The sequence below is a fragment of the Hemicordylus capensis genome, chromosome 9 (assembly GCF_027244095.1).
Source record: "Hemicordylus capensis ecotype Gifberg chromosome 9, rHemCap1.1.pri, whole genome shotgun sequence".
Taxonomy (NCBI): Eukaryota; Metazoa; Chordata; class Lepidosauria; order Squamata; family Cordylidae; genus Hemicordylus; species Hemicordylus capensis.
Genome location: NC_069665.1, coordinates 7,561,498 through 7,585,296, shown reverse-complemented (window position 1 = coordinate 7,585,296; position 23,799 = coordinate 7,561,498). Strand labels below are relative to the sequence as shown.

General features: G+C 45.9%; 1 protein-coding gene across 2 annotated transcripts in view; it reads left to right on the top strand.

Annotated features, from left to right (window-relative positions):
• PLA2G15 (phospholipase A2 group XV) overlaps positions 1–15,560 on the top strand; it is a 30,830-nt gene extending 15,270 nt beyond the window's left edge. For both annotated transcript variants that reach the window (XM_053271245.1, XM_053271244.1), the window contains exons 3-6: positions 4,914–5,032; positions 6,333–6,431; positions 9,196–9,420; positions 10,829–15,560. In XM_053271245.1, the coding sequence (XP_053127220.1) occupies positions 4,914–5,032; positions 6,333–6,431; positions 9,196–9,420; positions 10,829–11,343 (958 nt within the window). In that variant the 3' untranslated portion in view covers positions 11,344–15,560. The remainder of the gene's footprint in view (positions 1–4,913; positions 5,033–6,332; positions 6,432–9,195; positions 9,421–10,828) is intronic.
• The last annotated feature ends 8,239 nt before the right edge of the window (positions 15,561–23,799 follow it).

Genomic DNA, 23,799 nt, shown 5'->3' with positions numbered 1-23,799 from the left:
ATGATGCCATTGGTTAGCAAGAGCAGGAGTGACACCTGTCTGCCTTCTAAACCTGCAGCAATCAAAGCAAACGTAATAAGCCTAGCATCTCCTAGTGGCCACTTGCTGATACCTGCAGGCATCTTGGAATGAAAACCAAAGCAGTCATCTGTGGCAAAGGTCACAGCCTGGAACTGGCCATAACTCCACCTTGCTTGCTGCAGGAACCATGGAGTACTCTCTCCATGTGATCCGACCTTCTCCTCCTTTTTACAAATTCCATGGAGGGATTGGACTTGGGTCTAGCAAATTGCTAGCTCTTGAAAAGTTTGGTTGAGTTCAACAGTGAGATGCTGTTTTGAATGAGACACTGAATTGTGGAGAGGTGGAGAAAGCTAACATCTTTCCCCCCTTTCTTTCACCAAAACCTAATTGATCAAACCTCTCTTTGACCAGTCAAAGGCTCAACCAGATGGGTGTGGCAATTGCAGCCTTTGGGTGGTTTTGAATGTGAATATGAGGGGAATATTTTAAAATATTGGCTTAGCTCAACTTGCGGTTGTGCTACCCAAGATGAAATTTCTTACGCAGACGGGAGTTCCATTGAGTAAATTCTGCATATTTTGTCATTGTACAGAGACATAAGTTTTGGGCAGTATAGAAATATTTTAAATAAATAAATTGTGAGAAATGCATGTGAATGCTGGGAAGTCCCAGCATCTGAACATGGCAAAAACCCGTGTTCACCATTCATGGTTAACATGAAGGAATTGCATCATTTCCTACATAGAGGCTACTTCCATGTACGAAATGTCTCGCATGGAAAATATCTTAAAGTAATAGCTGCTGTTACATTTTGTAAAATGAGGTAGTCCAATGGAAGATGAAAAAGATGGTAGAATACTCTTAATGTGTAAATAAGTGTGCTGAAATTATATGATGGATCTAAATTATCAAAAGGTCATTGAATTCAAACCCCCTCTACCATAAGACCAACACTGTTCACACAGTGACCTCTTACCCACATCCAGATGAGGGTGTGTTTTTAGGAAGGCAAATGCAAACAGGGTGTCCTGGGCCAGAGGTGCTTGCAGAAATCAAAAGTGCAGCTCAGGCAAGTCAACCCACAGGCAAGCAACTCCATAGGGCTGTTTATGAACTTAGAGCATCAGTGCAGTTTCAGTGCAGTTTTGCATCAAAATGTGGTTAATCTAAAATTATTATTTTTTAAATCTGCTTTGCTCCTCAAAGAGGTGTTCAATGCAACTTACAACTGTTTTTTTTAAAAGGTTAGCAAAATAAAACATTACCAACAACAAAAATTTGTATACCACTTTTCAACAAGTTTCCTAAGTGGTTTACATAGAGAAGAGAATAAATACATAAGATGGATAGCTGTCCCCAAAGGGCTCACTATCTAAAAAGAAACAGAACATAAGAACAGCCCTGCTGGATCAGGCCCAAAGAGGCCCATCTAGTCCAGCATCCCGTTTCACATAGTGGCCCACCAGATGCTGCTGGAAGCCTACAGGCAGTAGTTGAAGGCATGCCCTCTCTCCTCCTGTTACTCCCCTGCAACTGGTACTCGGAGGCATCCTGACTTTGAGGCTGGAGGTGGCCTATAGCCCTCCAACGAGCTGTCCACCACGACCCCAAGTTCCTTCTCTGGTCAGTCACCGACAGAAGACACCAGCAACACTCACTGGAGAGGTGCTGTGTTGGGGCTGGATAGAGCCAGTTACTCCCCCCGCCCGCTAAATAAAGAGAACCACCACGTTAAAAAGGCATCTTTGCCCCATTAGCAGGGGTCAGCAGACATTAAAGCAGCAATTGGTAAAAACATCATTTCAGGAGCAGTGTCATCCAATACCATTATAGAGGACCTGATGAAGCAAAGCATATTTGCTTGATCCCGAAAAACTGACAGGGAGTCTGAGGAAAGGAGTTGGCCTGCTCCTATGTTGACACCGGCTGAACCTTGGATGATAAGGAGCCATGCAAGAAGGGCTCTCCCACAGAGCTTGAGGAGTGGGCAAGCTTCTATGTGTGGAGGTGATCCTTTAGGTACATTGGTCCTAAGCCATTTAGGACCTTAAAGATAACAGCCAGCACTGAGAATTCCAAGACTGCAAAGGACAAAGCCATGCTACTTCAGCCTAAGTAAGTTTGGAATGATGTGTGGACTAAGAACCCATACTTGGTTGCTGGGCCAGAATCGGAAACCATTATTTGAAGTGGGTTGGTGTTGGTCTGAATTGACAAACCTGAGTTAAGGCATTGCACACAAAATGAAAACAACCCTGTTTTAAACTTGTAAGTTTGGAAGCTCAAGCTAAGTTAACGCAAGTTATGTTTCGATGCAATGTCTTGAGTTAAGCCTTAAGAAAAGGCACAATCCTGAAATTCGCAGGAGTCCAGCTGTGAAACACTATCTGGAAAAAGCCTCCACTTGAGAGTTTAAAGTGCTGTTGAAGTATGTTAAAAAATGTTTACCTCAAGTAGCTTTGAGTTTGGCTTGCTACTCTACTTGCATTCTGCTTCTAACAGTTAATCACCGTCTTATTTGTGTGTCAGAATGCTAGCTGAGCTAATGATAAATTAAGCTGCCAGTGTAAAGATTTCAAAAGAGCAAGTGGTACAAATGATCTGTTGGAGACAGGAGTGTAATCACTCTTGCTGCTGAAAAGGAGATGTAGGTCACTAAAACCCATGTTGACAAGTGACCCACAACTTCCAACCTAGTAAGAGCATTCATGAACTTCAGTTATGTCTGGCAAACAAATGCTTGGCATTCAAGCTGTGAAAATCAACCAGAATTTTTAGAGGCTGCCATAAGACAAAGGTCTCCAATGCAGTGGTGAGAGAACTCAAGTGGTCAGGAGGACCTGCCTTGACAGCTAGGAGGAGAGTTTCTTCCCAAGAAGCTTTTGCTATTCCTAGATTTAGCTTTTTCAAGTAGCACTTTATAGCTAAGTGGATATTCATCTTAGGTCTATATTAAGCCTACTAGGGGGGCTTAGTTGAAATATCCTATTTAAAGTTCCTGGCTTAATAGGTTCCACTTGTGGATGTATTAGTAAAGGCTTTTTGATTTCTCTCTTGACTTGAAATCTGTCCTTTGGTAGCATGTCCTCATCCTGCAGCTTTATGGTGTCCATTCCTTATTAGTTCTTCATGCAAAGTTCCTCACCAAAGGCTCTTGAGTAAACTTAGCAGTCATGGGATAAGGGGACAGGTTCACATGTGGATTGGCAAATGGTTGAAGGACAGGGAACAGAGGGTAGGAATAAATGGAGAGTTTCTACACTGGAGGAAATACAGGTCCTCCAGGGTTCTGTACTGGGACCAGTGATCTTTAACTTGTTCATAAGTGATCTAGAAGTTGGGGTAACCAGTGAAGTGGCCAGATCTGCAGATGGCACTAAACTATTCAGGGTAGTGAAATCCAAAACAGATTGTGAAAAGCTCCAGAAGCATCTCTTCAACCTGGGTGAGTGGGTGACAAAATGGCAGATATGTTTCAATGTAAGCAAGTGTAACGTGGGGCAAAAAAACCCAACTTCACATATACACTGATGGGGTCTGAGCCATCAGTTACTGACTCAGAGAGAAATCTTGGTCGTGGTGGACAGCTCATTGAAAATGTCAACTCAGTGTGTGGCAGCTGTGGAAAAAGTCAAATTCCATGCTAGGGATCATTAAGAAGCGGACTGAAAATAAAAATGCTAATATCATAATGCCCTTATTCGAAACTATGGTGCGGCCACATATGGAGTAGGGATGTGCACGGACCGGTCCGGCATTCTATTCCTAGAATGCTGAACCGTTTCAGAAACCCCACTTTGGAATGTGGGGGGGCTTGCTTTAAGGCACGGGGAGGGTGCCCTTACATCCCCCGCCACACTTCCCCTCCGGCGCTGCTTCAAAAACTGCTGACATGGGATGGCTGTATACCCTCTTGGCACCCTGGTCAAGTTATGAGTGCCTGCCACTTCCAGTTTTATGCTGACTGTGGCGGCAAGAGGGTATACAGCCGCCCCGCGCCAGTGGTTTTTGAAGCAGCATGGCGGAGGAGGAAAGGGCACCCTCCCCGTGCCTTAAAGAGACCCTCCGGCTCCCAGGTGTGCACGGAACCAGTTCCATGCACATCCCTTTTTTGGAGTATTGCTTACAGTACTGGTCACTATATCTTAAGGACGACATTATAGAATTGGGAAAGGTGCAGAAGAGGGCAACCGAGATGAGCAGGGGCCTGGAGCACCTTCCTTATTTGATTGGGTTGCAGCATCTGGGGTGTTTTAGTTTGGAAAAGAGGTGACTATGGGGAGACATGATAAGGGGTGTATAAAATTGTGCCTGGAGTAGAGAGAGTGGAAAAAGAAACTTTTCTCCCTCTTTCACAACACTAGAACCAGGGGTCATCCCATGGAATTGATGGCCAGGAAATTTAGAACCAACAAAAGGAAGCACTTCTTCACACAGCGCATAATTAATTGATGGAATTCTCTGCCATGGGATGTGGTGATGGCCACTAGCTTGGATGGCTTTAAAAGGGGCTTAGACAGATTCATGGTGGACAGGTCCATCAGTGGCTACTAGTCTGGTGGCTATAGGCCACCTCCAGCTTTGCAGGCAAGATGCCTCTCAATATCAGTTGCACGGGAGCAACAGCAGGAGAGAGGGCATGCTCTTGCCTCTTGTCTGAGGGCTTCTCTGGTGGGCAACTGTGGGAAACAGGAGGCTGGAATGGACTGGATAGACCTTGGGCCTGATCCAGCAGGGCTGTTCTTATATTGGTTTATTTTTGGGGAAAGATAAAATTTGTGTTTAGAGTCTTATTTGCTATGTGCTCTTTGTTTACTTGATAATGCAAGCATGTAGATGCTATAATTAGTAGGCCATGACAGTTTGTCTTAATTTTGATCTGTCCCTAGGCTAGTATACAATCGAACTACTAGAGCCACCGAGCCACCAGCTGGAGTAGATATAAAAGTTCCTGGATTTGGGAAGACGTTTTCCTTGGAATTCCTTGACCCCAGAAAAGAAAGCTTTGGTATGTATCTTTATCCAGCTTAATGTCACTAGGGCATTGGTGAAGATGCCAACACCTCATAACGTCCCAAACAGATGCACACAGACTCCTTCAACTTAATATTCTTGAAGACGCAGCACCTGATTCTGGGTTTCTTTGGAAGATGTTGGCTTGGATCATGCTGATCTTGAAGGAAAAGAATCCTTGAGTTGAGCTGAGAGTGCTTCTCAGTGGGCCCTTGTTTGCAACTGAGAAAAAGACGACGTGAGTGGACTGTAGGGAAGGAGCTGATCGGTGTGCATTTCTAAGGCCAAGGTGTCCAAGCAAGTGTGTGTTTCCCAGCTGGCATTTCAGAAGGAAAGAGGGGGAAACACAGTGGTGTGTGTCTTCTGCCTCTATTGCTGGCCGACTTGGGGCCAGGTCACACTGCTAAGTGGGCACGTAACTAAATGGTACACATAATGAGTTGGCAGCCGTTTTTGTGAAAGCATTTCCCCCCTGACAAATATAATCTCTATCTATCTATCTATCTATCTATCTATCTATCTATCTATCTATCTATCTATCTATTTGATTTCTATACCGCCCTTCCAAAAATGGCTCAGAACTAGCATTGCATTCATTATGGTCTGTATCAAAGACTGCTTAATATGAACAAATTAGCTAACGTGTTAGATGCCATTTTGTTTGCATTGTTTGTGTCTTTTAACATGTGTGGACTTGTTCCCCTTGTTTCAACACCAGCTTATGAAAGCTGCTCCCAAGTTTCCTGAAATTCTCAGATTTACAGGAGAACCTCATTAATCGTGCTCTCTTCCACGGTTTTGACTAACCATGGTCGGGTAATTGCCACCCGACCTCCATATAGGCATTAAATTAGGCAATTAAAGGGTTAAGACCCACATATTTGTACGTCTGGGAAGGGCAAAAGTGACCTCTGAGATAATTTCCATCTGCCATTTTGAGGACAGGAGCCATTTTGTGGCTCATTTTTGTGAAAAAGGAAACACTCTTTTTTTGGCATTTTTTAACCTTTTGGAGGGCATTGTTGGACAGCTGGGAGCACCCAGAGCACCTTAGGGCACTTGCCCTAAATTTCCCCCATTTCCAATCTGTTTTTCATCCTTTCATCCCACTACCTCAGAAACCTAACCCCCAAATTCCCATTGCTCTAATGCTCTGTTATCTGTGGATTTACTACCCCCCCCCCAGCGGAACAGAACCCCCATGGATAACGGGGTTTTCCTGTACTCTGCAGAAAAAGCAAATTTGACCTGGCTTGCTGTATCTTTGCTATTGAGTTTCTCCGGCTTACCCACAGGCAACTATTTCTACGACCTGGTGGAGAGTCTGGTGTACTTGGGCTATCAACGGGATGAAGATATCAGAGGTGCTCCCTATGACTGGCGGAAGGCACCAAGTAAGCCAGACTTCATTATGGGGTTTGGGTTGATGTCGCGGGTTGAAACTGCCATCTCATCTCTCTCTCTATAAAAGCCTTAGGAGGTATGTGGCAAGCGAGAGCTGGGGCAGCATGGCGGCGGCTTGGGGCCAGCTGGGGAGACGGAGGAGCCTGATGGGGCAGCTGAGGAGTAGGTGAGAGGCCCAGGGTCGAGGCAGCGCAGCGAGCCGAAAACCTGAGGGAGGCTGGCGGAACCGGAGGAGACTGACGGGGCAGCTGGCACCACCGCCGGAGACGAGGAGGAGGAGCAGGAGGGTGGTGGAGGAGGAGGGAGGCCTGAGGAGGAGGCAGTGAAGGGTGGGGGGCGGGGGAGAAGTGCTGCCCCCGCCATGCTGGAGGGTGGGGAGGTCTCTGGGTTGAGGGGCCTGTGGTGGGAAGTGAGGAGAGCAATCTACTAGCACGTAGATGCTCTGCACCGATCAAGCTAGTTTGAAATGATGGTCTTAAACGGCGGCTCATACCACTTGTACAGTTTCTGGGGACAGCAGGTGGCAATAAGCAGGCCTCTACCACCCTAGTTTCATTATTTGATTTGGAATCCAGACTCGGAAGGAATCTCTTCAGAGTCACTGTAACTCTTTTTTTTCCAAATCAGTGTGAGTTGGAGAGCTGTGCTTCTATGCGCCAGTGGGTGCAGTTCAGCTCTTGCACCGACTTCAGGTCCCATCATGCTCTGCCACCGAGATGCATTTAGTGCACAAGGTATGAGCTGGTCTTGTGGTAGCAAGCATTGAATCATGCCCTTTGCTGAGGAGGGTCTGCCCTGGTTTGGATTTGAATGGGAACATGCGAGCACTGGGAGATATTCCCCACAGAGGATGGGGCCATAGCTTAGTTAAAGAGCATCTGCCTACTTGCAGGGAGAAGGTTCCAAGTTCCCTCCCTGGCAGCATCTCAAGATAGGGCTGAGAGAGACTCCTGCCTGCAGCCTTGGAGAGCTGCTGCCAGTCTGGGTAGACAGTTCTTCTCTCAAAAGAATATTGGCCCCTTGAGCACAGTGGCATAGCCACCATTGGAATGAGTCTGCAGGGTCTGGGGATTGCCAGAGCACCTCCTCCCACACACAGCCATTGGACGGAGTGCTCACCACCTGGGAGTGGAAGGCGTGGCCTCTTGTCTGCTCCTAGCTGTCATTTACAAATCGTTTTTTTTAAAATCCATCTTGGGTAAATTTTTGTGCAGTACCTAGAATCAGTTCTCCAAATGCTTCAAATTTTGCTGTCTGAGACTGTTGGTCCAAAACAAGTTAGGAACATAGTCTTGGAAATCAGTAAGGGCATGCAATTTGATTCACCCTCAAATAAATTTGGGTCAAATCGGGAGTGATTCACAAATACGACCCCGAACCAAATCACCCTCAAAATAGAGGGCCTGCTTTGGGGCTGAGGAGAATCACCCTGTGTTTGACCTAATTTGAAATTTACTGGAAAAATTGGCCTCAAAACAACCCTTTTTTCGCAGAGCTGGTCTACCAATTGGGATTTGTAAGTAGACCAGCCCTCCGCTCTGGACTTTGTGCATCAGCCTGCCTCGGAGGACTGGTCTACCCAGGTGACATTTTGAGGCCCATTTTTCTCAGAGAAACGGGCCTTAAAATGGCGGTTGAATCGATTCAAGTGATTCGAGGTTGTTTTGTTGAGGCAGTTTGATACACACACACCCCGCAAGTTAAACCAGGGATGACCTTTTAAAACACACAGGCAGGGTTATGCATATTCTGTGTGTGGGAGGGAGGGATAAAGAAATCCTTCAAGACTGAACCTGGGGACCTTCTGCTTGCAAAGCACGGACCATACTACTGAGCTGTGGTTCATCTGTTCTCGGGGGCCTGTAGCACAACTGGAAAGGCAGGGCCTCTTGGACACCCGCAAGGAGGAAGCTAGTCACGGGCTACAGTTCATGCTAGTCGTGCGGAAGCCTTCCTTCAAGCCTTGCAAGGTAGGCTAAGGTACCATGTGGGCTGTCTTACATAGCCTTTATTAATACAGACAATGGCCAGAATTACTAGAATAAAATCATTTAGAATTAACAACTTCATTCTGAATAATACCACAAATATAACAACATTTAACACTGAATAAATTCTCCTCTTTACAATTCTTTAAATTTAAATTTAAATAGTCCGTTTCAGTTAATCCTGGAAACAGCATAAGTTGAGGAGAAATATATTTCTTCCTAATGTCACTATAAAATTGGCAATACAAAAGGACGTGAGTTGTCATCTCAGCTTCTCCCGATCCACACGGACAAACACGACAATGATAAGGAATATTTTGGAATCTCCCCTGCATTCATGGCATGTATTCATGGCGTTACAACGGGCCAAAATTAAAGCCCTAGGAAATTTAGGTTCAGTAAGAAGAGATAAATATCTAGCTGGGAAATAGCTTACAGTTTCAGCATGTGGGCTGAAGTACAAGTGGCAGGAACTGGGTATGCCAAGATATCTGATCTAAATAAGGGCTTTGTGTTGATATGTTATCATATGGAGCCAGCCTGAACAATTGAACATACTTTATTTCGGTCATTGACCAGAAATAGAGCCAACCTGAGAATACAGCACCAAAGCATTCACCGACTATTGCTGTCTAGCGATAATTTCAGAGTGGTAAATAGCTGCCACAGAGGCCTGCATTTGGTAGAAAGGAGGGGTAGGAATATTTGCAGCAAATAAATGACGCTAAATCAATTCAGGTCACTGGATACGTTCTCTTCTTTCTAGATGAGAATGCAGACTACTTCATGGCCCTCCAGAAGCTGATAGAGAGCATGTATGAAGAGTATGGCCAGCCGGTGGTTTTGATCGCTCACAGCATGGGGAATATGTATACTCTCTACTTCCTCAGCAAGCAGCCTCAGGACTGGAAAGACAAATACATCAGAGACTTTGTGTCTATGGGGGCTCCATGGGGAGGAGTGGCAAAAACCTTGCGTGTGCTAGCATCGGGTAAGTGTCTCTGCTGAGGAAGTGTTGTCCCGAAGGGAGAGGGAGATAAGGAGGTGTGTGTGTGTGTGTGTGTGTGTGGTGCAGCCACTCCCTAGTTCAGTGTTCTTCACTGAAAGGCCTTCAAGCTGATGGCAACACCCCCTCTCATTGTGCAGAGGCTGCAGTTCCCACAGCAGTGTTGTGCTTCCTCCAGCAGCATGCTGGGCTTCTTCATCGAAGCCCTCTTGGGCCCTGGCGCCATCTTGGAAGGCGCACATGGAATGGAGTGTGGGGTGGGGGAGAAGTGTAGTTCTTCTCATAGAAGGGGTTCTCAAACTTGGGTCTCCAGATGTTGTTGGACCCATCAACATCTGGCACATTATTCCTAGCCGCAATGGCCTCCCCAATGGATGATGGGAGTTGTAGTCCAATATCTGGGGGCCCATCTGCACTATAGAATTCTATGGGTGCCTTCCAAGAGAGCACTGGGGCTTGAAGAGAGCTCCATTTTTCTTGAAGGGTCCCACAGCGCTGGGTATAGCCAGAAACAGCTCTTGCACTGAAGGGTTTTTGCCGGTGTGGCCCACAGTGGAAGATCACTGCTCTAGTATAGCTTGACTGATCCTCAGAGGGACCAGTAGTATGTGCCCCTTGCCTTTTATAGACAGATCGTTCCTCTTCTACTGGACAGTGGAAGTGTCTGCTAAGTTGTGGACATTAGAGATGTGCACAAATCAATTTTTTTGATTCAGTTCGAGCTTGAATCAAACCAGCTGGATTCATTTCCGCCCAGAGCCTCTAAATGTGGCGCTTTGTTGGCAGGCTGTTTTGATGTAAATGATGTTAACATTTGGAGTCGTATCAAATGACACGAAACACCTGCTGAAATAAGTAGCTAAAACACTTCATCCTAATACCAACTTTGTACACTGGAAGCTAGCCCAAAAATAGCTATTGCGGCACTTCTGGCAAACACATGTGCTTTGAATTTCCAGGAGAACTGGATTCCCTAATTTTGGGAAGCCAGGTATAGCCTTAAGTGCTGAGTGCTGAATGTCCCTCCACAGTTGGAATAGTTAGGAGCTTGGAGATTATGGTGACATGTTTAGGCAGAGTTCTAGGTAGTTGTTGGTGAGATCTTCATCTGGCATGATGTCTTAAACAGGCTTGGTCCTCTTCCAGAGTGGATAACACTGGGCTTAAAGGGAATTCTGAATATTAGATTCCGGTTATCATAGGGCAGTATTGTCTTCATTAGAGCCTTGGCATCAAATACGCCCACCACTTGATCACCCAAGGAAAGGCATGTTTTATAAAACATGCCAAGTTTCAGACTGTTCTCTTTGGGTCACTCTCAAAGGACCATGCACTGCACATTCAGTTTATTATGACTCACGACCACTAACAAGACCTACTTCCATTACTGCAGGTGACAACAACAGGATCCATGTTATCAGCCCCCTGAAGATCAGAGACCAGCAAAGAACTGCCGTTTCAACCAGCTGGTTGCTCCCTTACAACTACACGTGGCCTCCCGACAAGATCTTCCTCAGCACACCAACCGCAAACTACACTCTCCGGGATTACCGCAAGTTCTACCAAGACATTGGCTTTGAAGATGGCTGGTACATGAGAGAAGCCACCGAGCCCTTAGTCTACGAGATGCGTCCTCCTGGGGTGCAGATGCATTGCCTTTATGGCACCGGAGTGAAAACCCCCGACTCCTTCTTCTATGGCAACAACTTCCCGGATGAGGAGCCGAAGGTCTTCTATGGAGATGGAGATGGAACAGTGAACGTGGAAAGTGCCTTGCAGTGCTGGAAGTGGAAGGACCGCCAGAAGCAAGACGTGACGCTCTATGAGCTACCAGGAAGCGAGCACATTGAGATGCTCTCCGACCACCTTGCCATTAATTACATCCACAAAGTACTCTTGAGCTCGTGATACCACGCAGAGCACCCTTTTCCTTCAACACTTGAGGGCCTTGAGGGGGGAAGGCAGGCTGGCTCTTTTGGACCCCTCTTTTTAAAGCCTGTTAGTTTGGCTTGTTGGGCCTTCTTGGAAAGCTATTTCGATGTCAATTGATGGTCATGTCTCTTGGGGTAGTGCTCGTAATACGTGGCGGTGTCTTACATCCAGAAGGCTGATCTCAGCTGCATTTAGGCGAGTCTAGTGCAGTGTCCATCTCTGTGAAGAATATGCTATGCTCATTGGTCTTTGGGGGAAGCTTTCTTTGCCACCTTTCTTTAGTTACAGTTACAAAGGAGAGAATGTTGGGATGGACTCTGGGACAATTGTTAGCTCAAGTGCTGGATCACTGTTCCTGAGAGGAAAGGCTGTAATTGGGGACATCACAACTGGAGCGATTACAAGCAAACCTGGATTACACATTGCATTCGGTTAGCTACATCCAGTGAGATGTCTACAATTCTTGGAGAAGATCCAGGATGTCTTGGTGTTCCTGATAAGATTGTCTGCCTCTTAAGATGAACCAGTCAGTTTGATCCATGTGTGTGAGCTAGACGTCAAAGACTTTAGGCAGCAAGGTTGTTTTACTACTACTGAAACTTGGCCACCATCTTGGTGGCCAGCATCTAAATATTGTCAGGCTAGATGTTAACCACCACCTTAAGGTGGTGGTCTTGATGTACTCAACTGACACCACCTGAATGTTTGATCTTTGTTTTGTTCTAAGGCTACTGCCATGGTAAGCACTATTTCAGCAAAATGTACTCCGGCTGTGATCCAGGGTGTCTGAAGACAAAGCTATACTTATTATGGTTGAGCAGAATACCTGTTACTGTAGACTTGTTTCTGCTTTGGATGGAGTTAAATGAATTTGCCATAAATCTGGCTCTGCCCAGAAATCTTGGTGGTTAAAAGGTGGTACTGTCCTCTTGGAGTCTCTTTTGCTTACACTGTAATACTTTCCTTGGTTCATTGGACAAAATCATGGGGCCCTGTAGATGCTCGTGTTCTGGTCCAGTACTGTAATGTGCAACAGAAATGGAGGGAAGTGTCCTTAGAAAAGGCAGATAACTGGAACAGGCTGTACAGGTGGCAGGGAGCCCTCACTGGCCCTTTCAGTTGTCCATGTCAGCGTTTGGGGTCAAGCATGGACTTTCGACCCCTCCTCACAATGCAAATAGATTTCAGATCTTGCACATGTTGCTTCTAAACACCCCAATAAGAGCTTGCAACCCTCCCCTGTGCTAGTAGGAGTTGCTTCATGATTGTCCGTATCTGGTTAGTGCCTATGTTGGAACCTTAAACAGCAGGATAATGTTGCTCTATTTGCTGACTTCATAGGGTACTTGCAAATACGAGATTTCCCTTCAGAATTTTTGTGCCATATGCTGCAGTTTGGAGGTCGGAATGACCTGGGAGTCCTAACTTGATTTTAAATAAGTTATACCCAAACTGGTTCTTTGCAGTATAGCGGATGTGGGCCCTCTAGCCAGTTCTAGAATTTCTCGTCTTTGGGCATCCTTGTTGGGTGAGCAGATGAGAGCAAGTGGAATCCAGTGATTGGGCATTTCTTTGCTTCCAGTCGTGTGTAACTTTTTTTGGTAAACATTTGGCCTCTTGTGCTTTTTTAAACTATCCAGCTCTTTAAGTTGTGGATTGTTACAGTACAGCAGTTTTAGCATCATAATAGACCATCATAATGGTCCTAAGTTTATTTGGTCATTGACCAGCAAATGGTCCTAATGACCCTTCGAGATGGTTCATTTAACAAGTATTCCTTGCCTTGGACTGCACAGTCTCATTCCTTCAACTTCCCATTTCTCAGTAATACGGCAACCAATTTACACAATCCAACCGGGCAGTTCCAAGCAGTTGCCGAAAACTCCTGGCAGCTCTTCCTCCAGATGTGCTGTCCTGCCCTGCACCCTGAACTGCTGCCAGGAAGTGTCTTTGACTCATCAGCCCAAACCTGTTTTGCTTCCTTAAGCATAGTTGTCTTGTCTTGTCAAGAGATTGCTGCAAATAAGACCTGCCCAACTGGCCCAGTTTCCAATTAGAGCCTTTAAGTTGGCCTTAAACCTGGTTTCTCCTTGGCTGGAGGACATTCTCCTATCTGTCATAGCCTCAAGATCTTATTGTGCTTGGTTTCAGATGAGTGGGGCTAAACAACTTCTTTTTCCCCTTCAAAGAGTGAAACACAATCCCTCTTACATCCAGAGTTATTTCTTATTTCTCAGTCTTGGCACATCACAAGAGTCATTCTACAAATCGGCATGGCATCATTTTCACAGCAAGTTCTGAAGTTAGCACACACTTAAGTGCTTGGCAGAATACTGGTGGAGGAAAACTCCTTCCTGGAAGCAAGGGGTTGCCACTTCTCCAGTGACTCTTCAGCACTTGCTAACACACTTACTATATTTTATACTGCTGTCTAAAACATCAATATGCAGGATGTTGAACAGTAATCTAACAGTTCTCTGACCTTGAGGAACTTGCAGTCTAAATGACAACAGAGGGAGTGGTTAGCGGGAGGTGCCACAGTGACAGGCAAGTGTGCTTGTTTCAGTTACAGTACTTGGGTTTAGTTTCTATTGGGGATAAGGGCTAAAGGGTTGGGTCAAAGGCCTCGCCGTGTATAACTACTGTGCATGTATCTGTACCTTGTTGAGCATGCACCATTTTGTCTCCTCGTGGCTGGTCACTGATGTGTCTTGTTGCCACATCTAGTCATTCTCTGTTGTGCAGTGCAACGCTGGTGGGCTTGTGTGTGACTCAGTGATACCAGAATGTCACCACCTCCTGTTAGTCTTCTCTTTGGTCCAGATCTGTCTCCATCCTCTGCTGCCTTGTTGCTTCCAGTTCAGAGACTGTTTACTATCAGTCCTTGTGCCAACTGACTGCTGTCCAATGAATATGACCGAGCATTGTCGGGTGTCCTGTCTGTGGTTCTGCTGGTGATATGACCGCTTTCCTCTGTCTGCAAATTTTGGCTCATCAGAGTATCGGTGTTTATATTGTGGCTTTACAAAATCCTATTAATAATGCATTATTCGGTGTTAAAACTTTGGCTATATTTAGCCATTTACTGTCATCCTGATTTAGACTCCAGTTACTTGATGCATATAGCAACCCAGGGCAGATTGCAGTCATTTATATCCATTACTTAATTTCCTCCTGAATGCTGGTAGGCCACAAACCCAGCAACAATGTCTTAAATGCAGTGCAGGCATCACTAGTTCATTTGAATGCCCTGTTGATCTTGGCCAGGGTCCCACGAAGTGGGTAACATTCTTTGTGAGACTTGGTTTTTCTCAAATAGCCTCTCCGATGTTCCATTCTAAACTGCTTTTGAAACCGAGGGAGAGTTTAAAGTAGTTCTATATAGTTCTAGGGGTCAACCGTTCAGAGTTGTTTAAAAAAATAATAATCAAATTTCCAATTCCATACGCACGCTTCTTAGTGACCCTAAAGCGCAGGGGTAGGCAACCTTGGCTCTCTGGGGGATGATGGACACTAGAGTTCAGCATCAGCTGGAGAGCCAAGATTGCCTCCCCCTGCTTTGGGGTCACTAAGAAGTGCATGTCTTTGATTCCTAGCTGGTAGTGTTGACCCGCAAGAACATATCGGGAATGCATTTCCAAAAAACTCACCGCTTCACAGAACCTCTTGAAAATCTCAGCTCTCACAAATGCATCCAGTTTTCACACCCATATAATTTCTTTCCCCCCCTGTGTTTGAAAACCAAAATACTTTCCAAGGACCAAATGTATTTCTTCTGGCAAAACGTGGAGAGAGAGAGTGCTCAGTAGGGCTTCAGCCGTTCTTTTTGAAAATGTGATGTCACTGCCACGAGGTCACGATGTGATTCCCTACAAAGGGGAAACTTCTCCACTGAGCAATAATTGCAACGGAGTTTGCAAGCCAAAGTTGAATTCTTGCCGTTAAGCTAGTTCACGGAGCACATTGTGTTGAAGACTTTCAAAAATTCAGGAACTGAAAATTCCTTTATTCTCTACTTTTAACAGTATTTTGTATAGAATACCATAGCCAGGTAGGCTGTGGTATTCTATTTTATACACCTTCTATTGTTTGTTGTTTTTATATACACCTTCTCTGTATGAATGAGTTTCGTAGGTTTTTGCATATTTTATTGTCATACTTTGATAACACAATAAAGTTGATCAAATACAAAATGACTCGTGTGTTTATAGGCTAGTACCATATTTAACTGAGTCCAAGACTAGTTTTTTTTTTTAAATGAGTTCTATCTTCAGTCCTTAAAGTGTTCCTTTTAGATTAATACAGGTATAATCTGTATTATTTTTTTTGGAGGGGGTCTTACATTTTGGGCATCTGTAATGTTTCTGTGTTGTGTGTTTTTTCCAATATAATAAGATACTGGACATCAGCAGTGTGCTCAGTGCTGTATCGAATAGTGGTGAATGCAACATGTAATTAGTTCCAACAAGTGGAACTACAAAGACCTCTTTCTTTGGTAGTCACCACTAACCTGTGTGAGTGAACCTGGGATTTGTTCTCCCTTAATGGACATCACTTTACCCTTCTGAGCCTCCTTTACCTGTACAGGGTGTTGCCTGCACACCCAGCTCATGGAGGTTATTGTTGGCTTCTTCAGTCTGTTTGGGGGGAATTCTCCATTCGGAACTACTTTGAATGGTCACCACATGTTAAATGGTACCTTCCTCAGTGCAATTCCTTGGGACCTACTGCTCGGCTCCCTTTGTTTGTACATTTTTATCCTGTGCTTCCTCCAGGGAGTCCAGAGCAGTGTATGCTGTTAAATTGATCCTCACAACAACCCTGTGAGGGAGGCTAGGCTCTGAGAGAAGTGGCTGGCCTAGAGTCACTCAGTGAATTTCATGGCTGAATGGGGATTTGAACTTAGATCTCCCTGGTCTTGGTCCAACACTCTAACCACTGTGCCATGCCAGATCTCTGCTTGTGAAAACCTAATTCCAGTCCTCTGCTTCCTGGTCTTTAACTAGTTGTGGATCAAATCCACATGAATGCCTGTTTTGCAAAGGGTACTCCAGAATATTGGATGAGGGACTTTGTCAAAAGCCTTTTGGAAGTATAGGAACCTAGGAAGCTGCCATATACGGAGTCAGACCACAGGTCCATCTTGCTCAGTATTGTCTGCATAGACTGGTGGCAGCAGCTTCAAGGTTGCAGGCAAGAATCTCTCTCAGCCCTGTCTTGGAGATGCTGCCAGGAGGGAACTTGGAACCTAGATGCTCTTCCCAGAGCGGCTCCATCCCCTGGAGGGAATATCTTCCAGGGCTCACACTTCTAGTCTCCCATTCATATGCAACCAGGGTGGACCCTGCTTAGCTTAGGGGACAAGTCATGCTTGCTACCCCAAGACCAGCTCTCCTCTCCTTGTATAAACGATGCAATCTCTGCTGGATCACCTGTATCCCTGTTGATGCACTCAAAAGCCTGAGCCTGGACACTTCCCCACAATCATGATCTCCCTGCATGTAGACATCTAGTAACTCAAGGAGAACGGTTTAACTTTCCTCCCTGACATTCTACCTCTCTATGGGCTATGGAGTTTCTTTCCTATAGGAGCTTATCGGTGTGATTCCCAGATGCCGCCCAAAGCAGATGGCTCCAAATTACTCAGGCAAGCCAAGCTGCATGCTATACAGCAAGGGTGTTCCCTGCTGGTACTCCAGATGTTGCTAAATCACAACTGCCACCATCCCCAGATATGTTTGTTGTGGCTGGGGGTGATGGGAATTGTAGTCCAGCAACATCTGGAGTACCACTGCTTGGGATCCCCTGCTATACAGTAAGGCAGGGATAGGCAACCTTGGTGTTCCAGCTGTTGAACTACAACTCCCATCACCCCCAGCCACACAGGAGTTGGAAATTCAAGAGCTGGACCATGAAGCTTACCTTTCCCTGTAAGACGTTTGTCCTTAAGGGAGACCGGTTCAGTCTATAACCTCAGTAGCCATGTTCCCTCCAAGGGGATTCCCAGATGTTGACTACAACTCCCATGATCCCCAAGCAAAAGCCATTGCAGCTGGGGATTCTGGGAACTGGAGTCAACAACCTCTGGGGATCCCTGATGGGGGGAACGCTGATCAGTAGTGCTGGATCGCAGCAAGCACAGTCCTCTACTTTGGATTAACTGGGACTGTTTTTCTTTGCAGCTGCAAACTGCCAAGAAGGGAGTGGGTTGGATTACATGGAGAGCACCTTGTATTGCCGATAAAGCATCACGTGGCACAGTGGCCTATCATCTGCTTTGCACACAGAAGGCCCCAGGGTTCGATCCCTGGCAATTTCAGGTAGGGCTGGGAACGGGTCCCATTTCAACCCCTAGAGCAGGGGTGGTTAACCCTAAGGCTCTCCGGCTCTTGGAACTGCAGCTCACTTCATTCTTGGCTGCCGTTTTATATCGCTTGCCCTCCCTCTGTGGGCCGGGCCGGGAGAGACTCTTGCCTGCAACCTTGGAGAGCTGCTGCCAGTCAGTGTAGACGATGCTGAGCTAGCTGGGCCAGGGGTCTGACTCAGTAGAAGGCAGCCTCCTAAGGTCCTTCCCCACTAATTTCAAGGAAAGCCCTGGGAAGACTTTTGCAAAGAGAGAAGCGTGAATATTTAGGGCATAACCTGACACACGCTTGGATGGCTGTGGGCTACAGGGACCAGACGGGACGGTTTCATGAAACAGGAACTCTTGTTTCCCAGCATTTCAGCAGTGGTGGTTCTCTGTCACCCAAGAGGAATGTGCCAGATCAGCTGCTGAGTTTTACCTTTTCATTTACTCTGTTGAATAATTGGCTCATAAAAGACTTTTCCCTGCCAAGTCCCGGGAGAAGATGGGCTGTTATAAAGACAGGCTGCCTTTTTACACAAATGCCCCTAAGTATAGACGGGGGGGGGGGGCGGTTCTGCTTGACCCTTAGTTTTGTCGAAGGTGTTCCGTGGCCAAGGTTAACATAACATATTCTTGGAACAGACTGTGAAAGGTTTCAGTAGCTGGCAGCAGAGTCAACGGTTAGCTTTGTTAGGCAACAGGTGTGCTCTCTGCTTTTCTAAGAAAAGGTTGGTCACAAGATCCTTTTGGCGACCGCAGGCTTGTGACTGGGGAAGGGCACACTTTCCCTCGCTGTGTCCTGTTCAGTAGCACCTGATCTGAAACACAGGAAGCTGCCTCCTTTTACTGAGTCAGACCATTGTTCCATCTATTTCAGTATTGTCAACACTGACTGGCAGCAGCTTCTGAAACTACAACAACGATGAATATTTATATGCCACTCTTCACCCAAAGTTCTCAAAGCAGTTGATATATTTTTTTTAAATACATGAATAAGATGGCCACCTGTCCCCAAAGGGCTCACATTCTAAAAAGAAACATAAGGCAGACATCAGCAACAGCCACTGGAGGGATGCTGTCTTGGGGTTGGATTGGGCCAGTTGCTCTCCCTCTGCTAAATAGAAGAGAATTGCCACTTTAAAAGGTGTCTCTTTGCTCAGTTAGCAGGGGTTAGGGGAAACCTCCTGCAAGGTTTCAGGCAAGAGTCTCTCCCAGCCCTACCATGATCAAACTTAAACTCTGGGCCACCACCAAAATTAGCAGCTACATATCTAGTATCTCCCTGCTATTTTACTTGTGTTCTCTAGTACGTACACCAGAAGTACCAGCACTCCCCCCTCCCAATTCTTAAAATTAGTAGGACAAAATGTACATGAGAATCTGGTGCCAGTCTGTGTAGACAATACTGAGCTGGCTAGACCAATGGTCTGACTCAGTATATGGCAACTGTCTATGTTCCTATGAAATACATCATTCTACAGATGAAGCCGGGGTGTGCTTGTGGAGCTCCAGTTTTCCGACCACAAATTGCTTTGTACTACTCACTCCATTACTGAGTGTTGCTGAGTGTTGCATTACTGAGTGTTGCATGCTTGTAGTAGCAAGCATGAATTGCCCCCTTTGCTATGCAGGGTCCTGGTTTGCATTTGAATGGGAGACTACATGCACTGTAAGATATTCTCCTGAGGGGATGGGGCCACTCCCAGGCTTGGAATGGCCCACAGGGCATATTCCAGGTGCACCCCACCCACACCCCAACTCCTGCCCTTAATTACCTATTCTGCTCAAAACTTGGTGCCCTCCCCACATACATTCTACCGCCCTCTCGGTGCCCCCGGTCCATCCCTGGCCACTCTGGGGAAAAGCACCTGCCTGCTTGCATGCAGAAGGTTCCAAGTTCCCTCCCTGGCAGTATCTCCAAGACAGGGCTGGGAGAGACTCCTGCCTGCAACCTCGGAGAAGCCGCTGCCAGTCTGTGAAGACAATACTGAGCTAGATGGACTGATGGTCTGACTCAGTATATGGCAGCTTCCTATGTACCATTCATTGTCTACTGTATTCACAAGCTGCTGCTGATTCAAAAGCTAAACAAGAAGTTCTGGTGAGAACTAGAGGCACTGCTTTGCAGTGGTTCCACTCTTACCTCTCGGGCAGATTCCAGATGGTGTCCCTTGGGGACTGTTGTTCTTCGGTATGGTGTCCTTCAGGGCTCCATATTTTCTCCAGTGTTGTTTAACATCTCCATGAAACCACTGGGAGAGATCATCAGGAGATTTGGTGCAGGGTGTTAGCAGTATGCTGATGACACCCACATCTTTTTCTCCGTGTCAATATAATCAGGCGAAGGCATAACTGCTCTAAATGCCTGCTTGGAGGCAGTGATGGGCTGGATGAGAGGTCTGAGGCTGAATCCAGATAAGACGGAGGTACTTATTGTGCGGGGTCGGAACTCGGGAGATGATTTTGATCTGCCTGTTCTGGATGGGGTCACACTTCCCCAGGAGGAACAGCTATGCAGTCTGGGGGTGCTTCTGGACACAGAACTCTCCCTGGTGTCCCAGGTTGAGGCAATGGCCAGAGGTGTCTTTTATCAGCTTTGGCTGATATGCTAGCTGTGTCCGTTTCTGGAGATAAATGACCTCAGAACAGTAGGACATCTGCTGGTCACCTCCAGACTTGACTACTGCAATGCGCTCTATGTGGGGCTGCCTTTGTACATAGTCCAGAAATTGCAGTTGGTCCAGAATGCGGCAGCCAGGTTGGTCTCTGGGTCATCTCGGAGAGACCATATCACTCCTACCTTAAAAGATCTACCTTGGTTGCCGATAAGTTTCTGGGCAAAATACAAGGTTTTGGTTATAACCTATGAAGCCCTAAACAGCTTGGGCCCTGAGTATTTAAGAGAATGTCTTCTTTGCTATGAACCACACCGCCCTTTGAGATCATCTGAAGAGGTTCGTCTGCAGTTGCCACCGGCTCGTCTGGTGGCTACTCCGGGACGGGCCTTCTCCATTGCTGCCCTGAGGCTTAGGAACACACTTCCTGCTGAAATAAGAGCCTCCCTTTCTCTAACAATTTTTTAAAAGGCAGTCAAGATGCATTTGTTCACCCAAGCTTTTAATTAGACATTGTTTTAATTGTGTTTTAATAGTTTAAATGTTTCAAATTTTAATTGTAGAAATGTGTTAATCTTTTAATTGGTTGTTTTATTGTTTTGTAAACTGCCCAGAGAACTTGCGTTTTGGGTGGTATATAAACGTGTTAAATAAACTAGTCTGCCTATTTTCTCTATAATCTTAATTGATGATTTCCATCTTCACAAGTTAGCCCACTTCCGCCGCAAACATTCATGCATCCATCATCTTGAATGGGGATGGAGGACGTCATCGCAAACTACACGGTTGCGGTGTCCCTACAACTGTGTTAAATTTGGCCCCAGTGGATTCCCACTTGCACCTCAAATGTTCACACATCTGCCATCTTGAATTGGGGGTGGGTGGAGGACAACATCACAAACTCTGCCATTGCGGGGTCCTTACATTTCTACCGAATTTGGTTCCAATCGGTTCAGGCCAGGGGTCCACAACTCAAATGTCCCAGGGAGCCAGAATCAACCATGACGATGTATGGGGGAGGGGAAGTCAATTTTCAGTGCATTGATTATTGCAGTAAAATTAACTATAAAGAAAAATATTAAAGCAATTACTAGTAAGTTGCGTCCTTGCCCCCCCCCCGCCCACCATGGGCCCACAATTTTAACCAAGGTTGGAGGACAGAAAATAAGTCTGGTCCTTGCTCAGTCAGGGGCCACCTTTCCAGCCCCACACAAATGCCAAATTTTGGGGCTCCTGCTGTTGCTGACTGCCTGGGCCATCAAAAATGTCCCCATGGGCCGGATCTGTACCCAGGCCTTAAGTTGTGCAGGGCTGGTCCAGGCAGAGGCGAGCTGGTCTTCTGGTAGCAATCATGACTTGTCCCCTTAGCTAAGCAGGGTCCACCCTGGTTGCATATGAATGGGAGCCTTAATCTGTGAGCACTGTAAGATCTTCCCCTCAGGGGATGGAGCCACCCCTCAGGGGATGGAGCCACTCAGGGGAAGAGCAGAAGGTTCCTTCCAAGTTCCCTCCCTGGCAGCATCTCCAAGGTAGGTTTGAGAGAGATTCCTGCCTGCAATCTTGGAGAAGCCGCTGCCAGTCTGTGAAGACAATACTGAGCTAGTTTATGGTCTGACTCAGTAAATGGCAGCTTCCTATGTTCCATTGTGAAGTTGATAGGGAGACACACACACAGTGTGAGAAAGCTGGATGAGCTCATAAGCTTACTTAAGGAAAGGAGACTAAAAAGTGATTGTTCACTTGTAAATTCCAATCCAACAACTTCTGTGGACTCAAGACTGGAAATGCCTAAGTTAAAGAATATGCCAAGCAACATAATTGTCCTGTAATCTGTTGATCACACTTCAAAATCTCTCTCGGCAGTTCGGCACGTGAAACTTAACTGCATGGAGCCTGTGTCTTCACACGCCCACACACACAAGTATATTTGGGTGCTCTCTTCGCCTCTCCGTTTCCAAATTCAGAACTGCTGCTTCTCCCTCCCACATCTGCTGGGGGCATCTCTCAGACCCCGCCACCTGCAGGGCTATGATCACCCACTGCTATTAAAAGAACATTCACATCATTTTGCTTAATTGGGTGACACCTGGGGTGAAACCATAGTGATAAAACCATACCGAGAGCAATCAGCTCATTACAGTAAATAACCCTAATTTGGAGATGTCTGATAAAATCTGATGATGATGATTTAAGTGAAGCTGGTATGCAGGCAGAGCTTGATTTGCTCTGGGGTTCACAGACGCGTACTCTGCAATCAAGTCCAGTGATTCCATTGTTTTATGCACAAGCTGCTTGTATGTACCTTCACAATCTTATTGTGAATATTAAGCTGAATATTGCTTATTCAGCTCTAGTACCTGCAACCAACTGTAAGTGGCATCTCACCCTGCTGCCTTCGATGCTTAGAGTTGCCTCTGAGCTTGGAGGAAGAGTGGGATATAAATGCAAGGAAGGAAATAAGGGATATACTGCCATAATGAAGCTTGCTTTCCCTTTCATTATCTCAGAGAACTTATGTTTGGGGTGGTATATAAATGTATTAAATAAAATAAATAAATAATAATAATAAAGTCCTCAAAACCATCTTGCTACAAACATTAAAAAAAAAACTTGTTACACACTATTTATTTATTTATTGTTAAATTTATATACTGCCTTTTATTCAAACCAAAAGTTAAAAAAATATAATGAAAATGAGAGTTAAAAGTATTAAGCTAAAAATATGACAACAAATCTGATTTAAAATATATAAAATACAAACATAAAAACTGTACACAGATAAAAACACACAGAAGCAGCAATAAAAGAATCAGGTAAAGGCCTGGATAAAAAGCCAAGATTTAGCTTTTATATATCACTCTTCCTCCAAGGAGCCCAGAACAGTGTACATAGTTATGTTTATTTTCACAAGGACCCTGCAAGGTAGGTTATTAACAAGCTTTGGTACCTACTACAAGCTATACCAAGGTGCTGAGAGAAACCACTATTTCCCGGTAGACGCAGTGCCACAAGTTACAAGATGGACATGGAGTATGAGGGATACTCCTAGTCAAGCCCCCAGTACTTTGGACGGTCAAACCCCAGTGGAACAATTTGCATGTGCCTGCTGTTCCGCCTGCAATAATCTATATATTCTCCTAGGTGTATCCGTTGCTAATCCCATGTGTGGCAGCTCTCGCGAGAGCTTGGCCACCAGGATGAGGAGGCGCTGGCCTAGCTGCTGAGAGCAGGAGGATGGGAGGGGCCGGCTTGAAAGCTGGCCAGAAACCGCGGCCGGGCCGGTGTGGTTGGGAGGGGGGGCGGGGAGGAGCAGGCCGGCAGAGGTGCAGATGCTCTAGTTGTATGAAATTGAAGGAGGGTATCTGTCTTGTGGGTACCAGGGAGCAAATTACATATGTTTATCCTCACAACAACCCTGTGCAGTAGGTTAGGCTGAGAGAAAAATGACTGGCTCAGAGTCACCCAGTG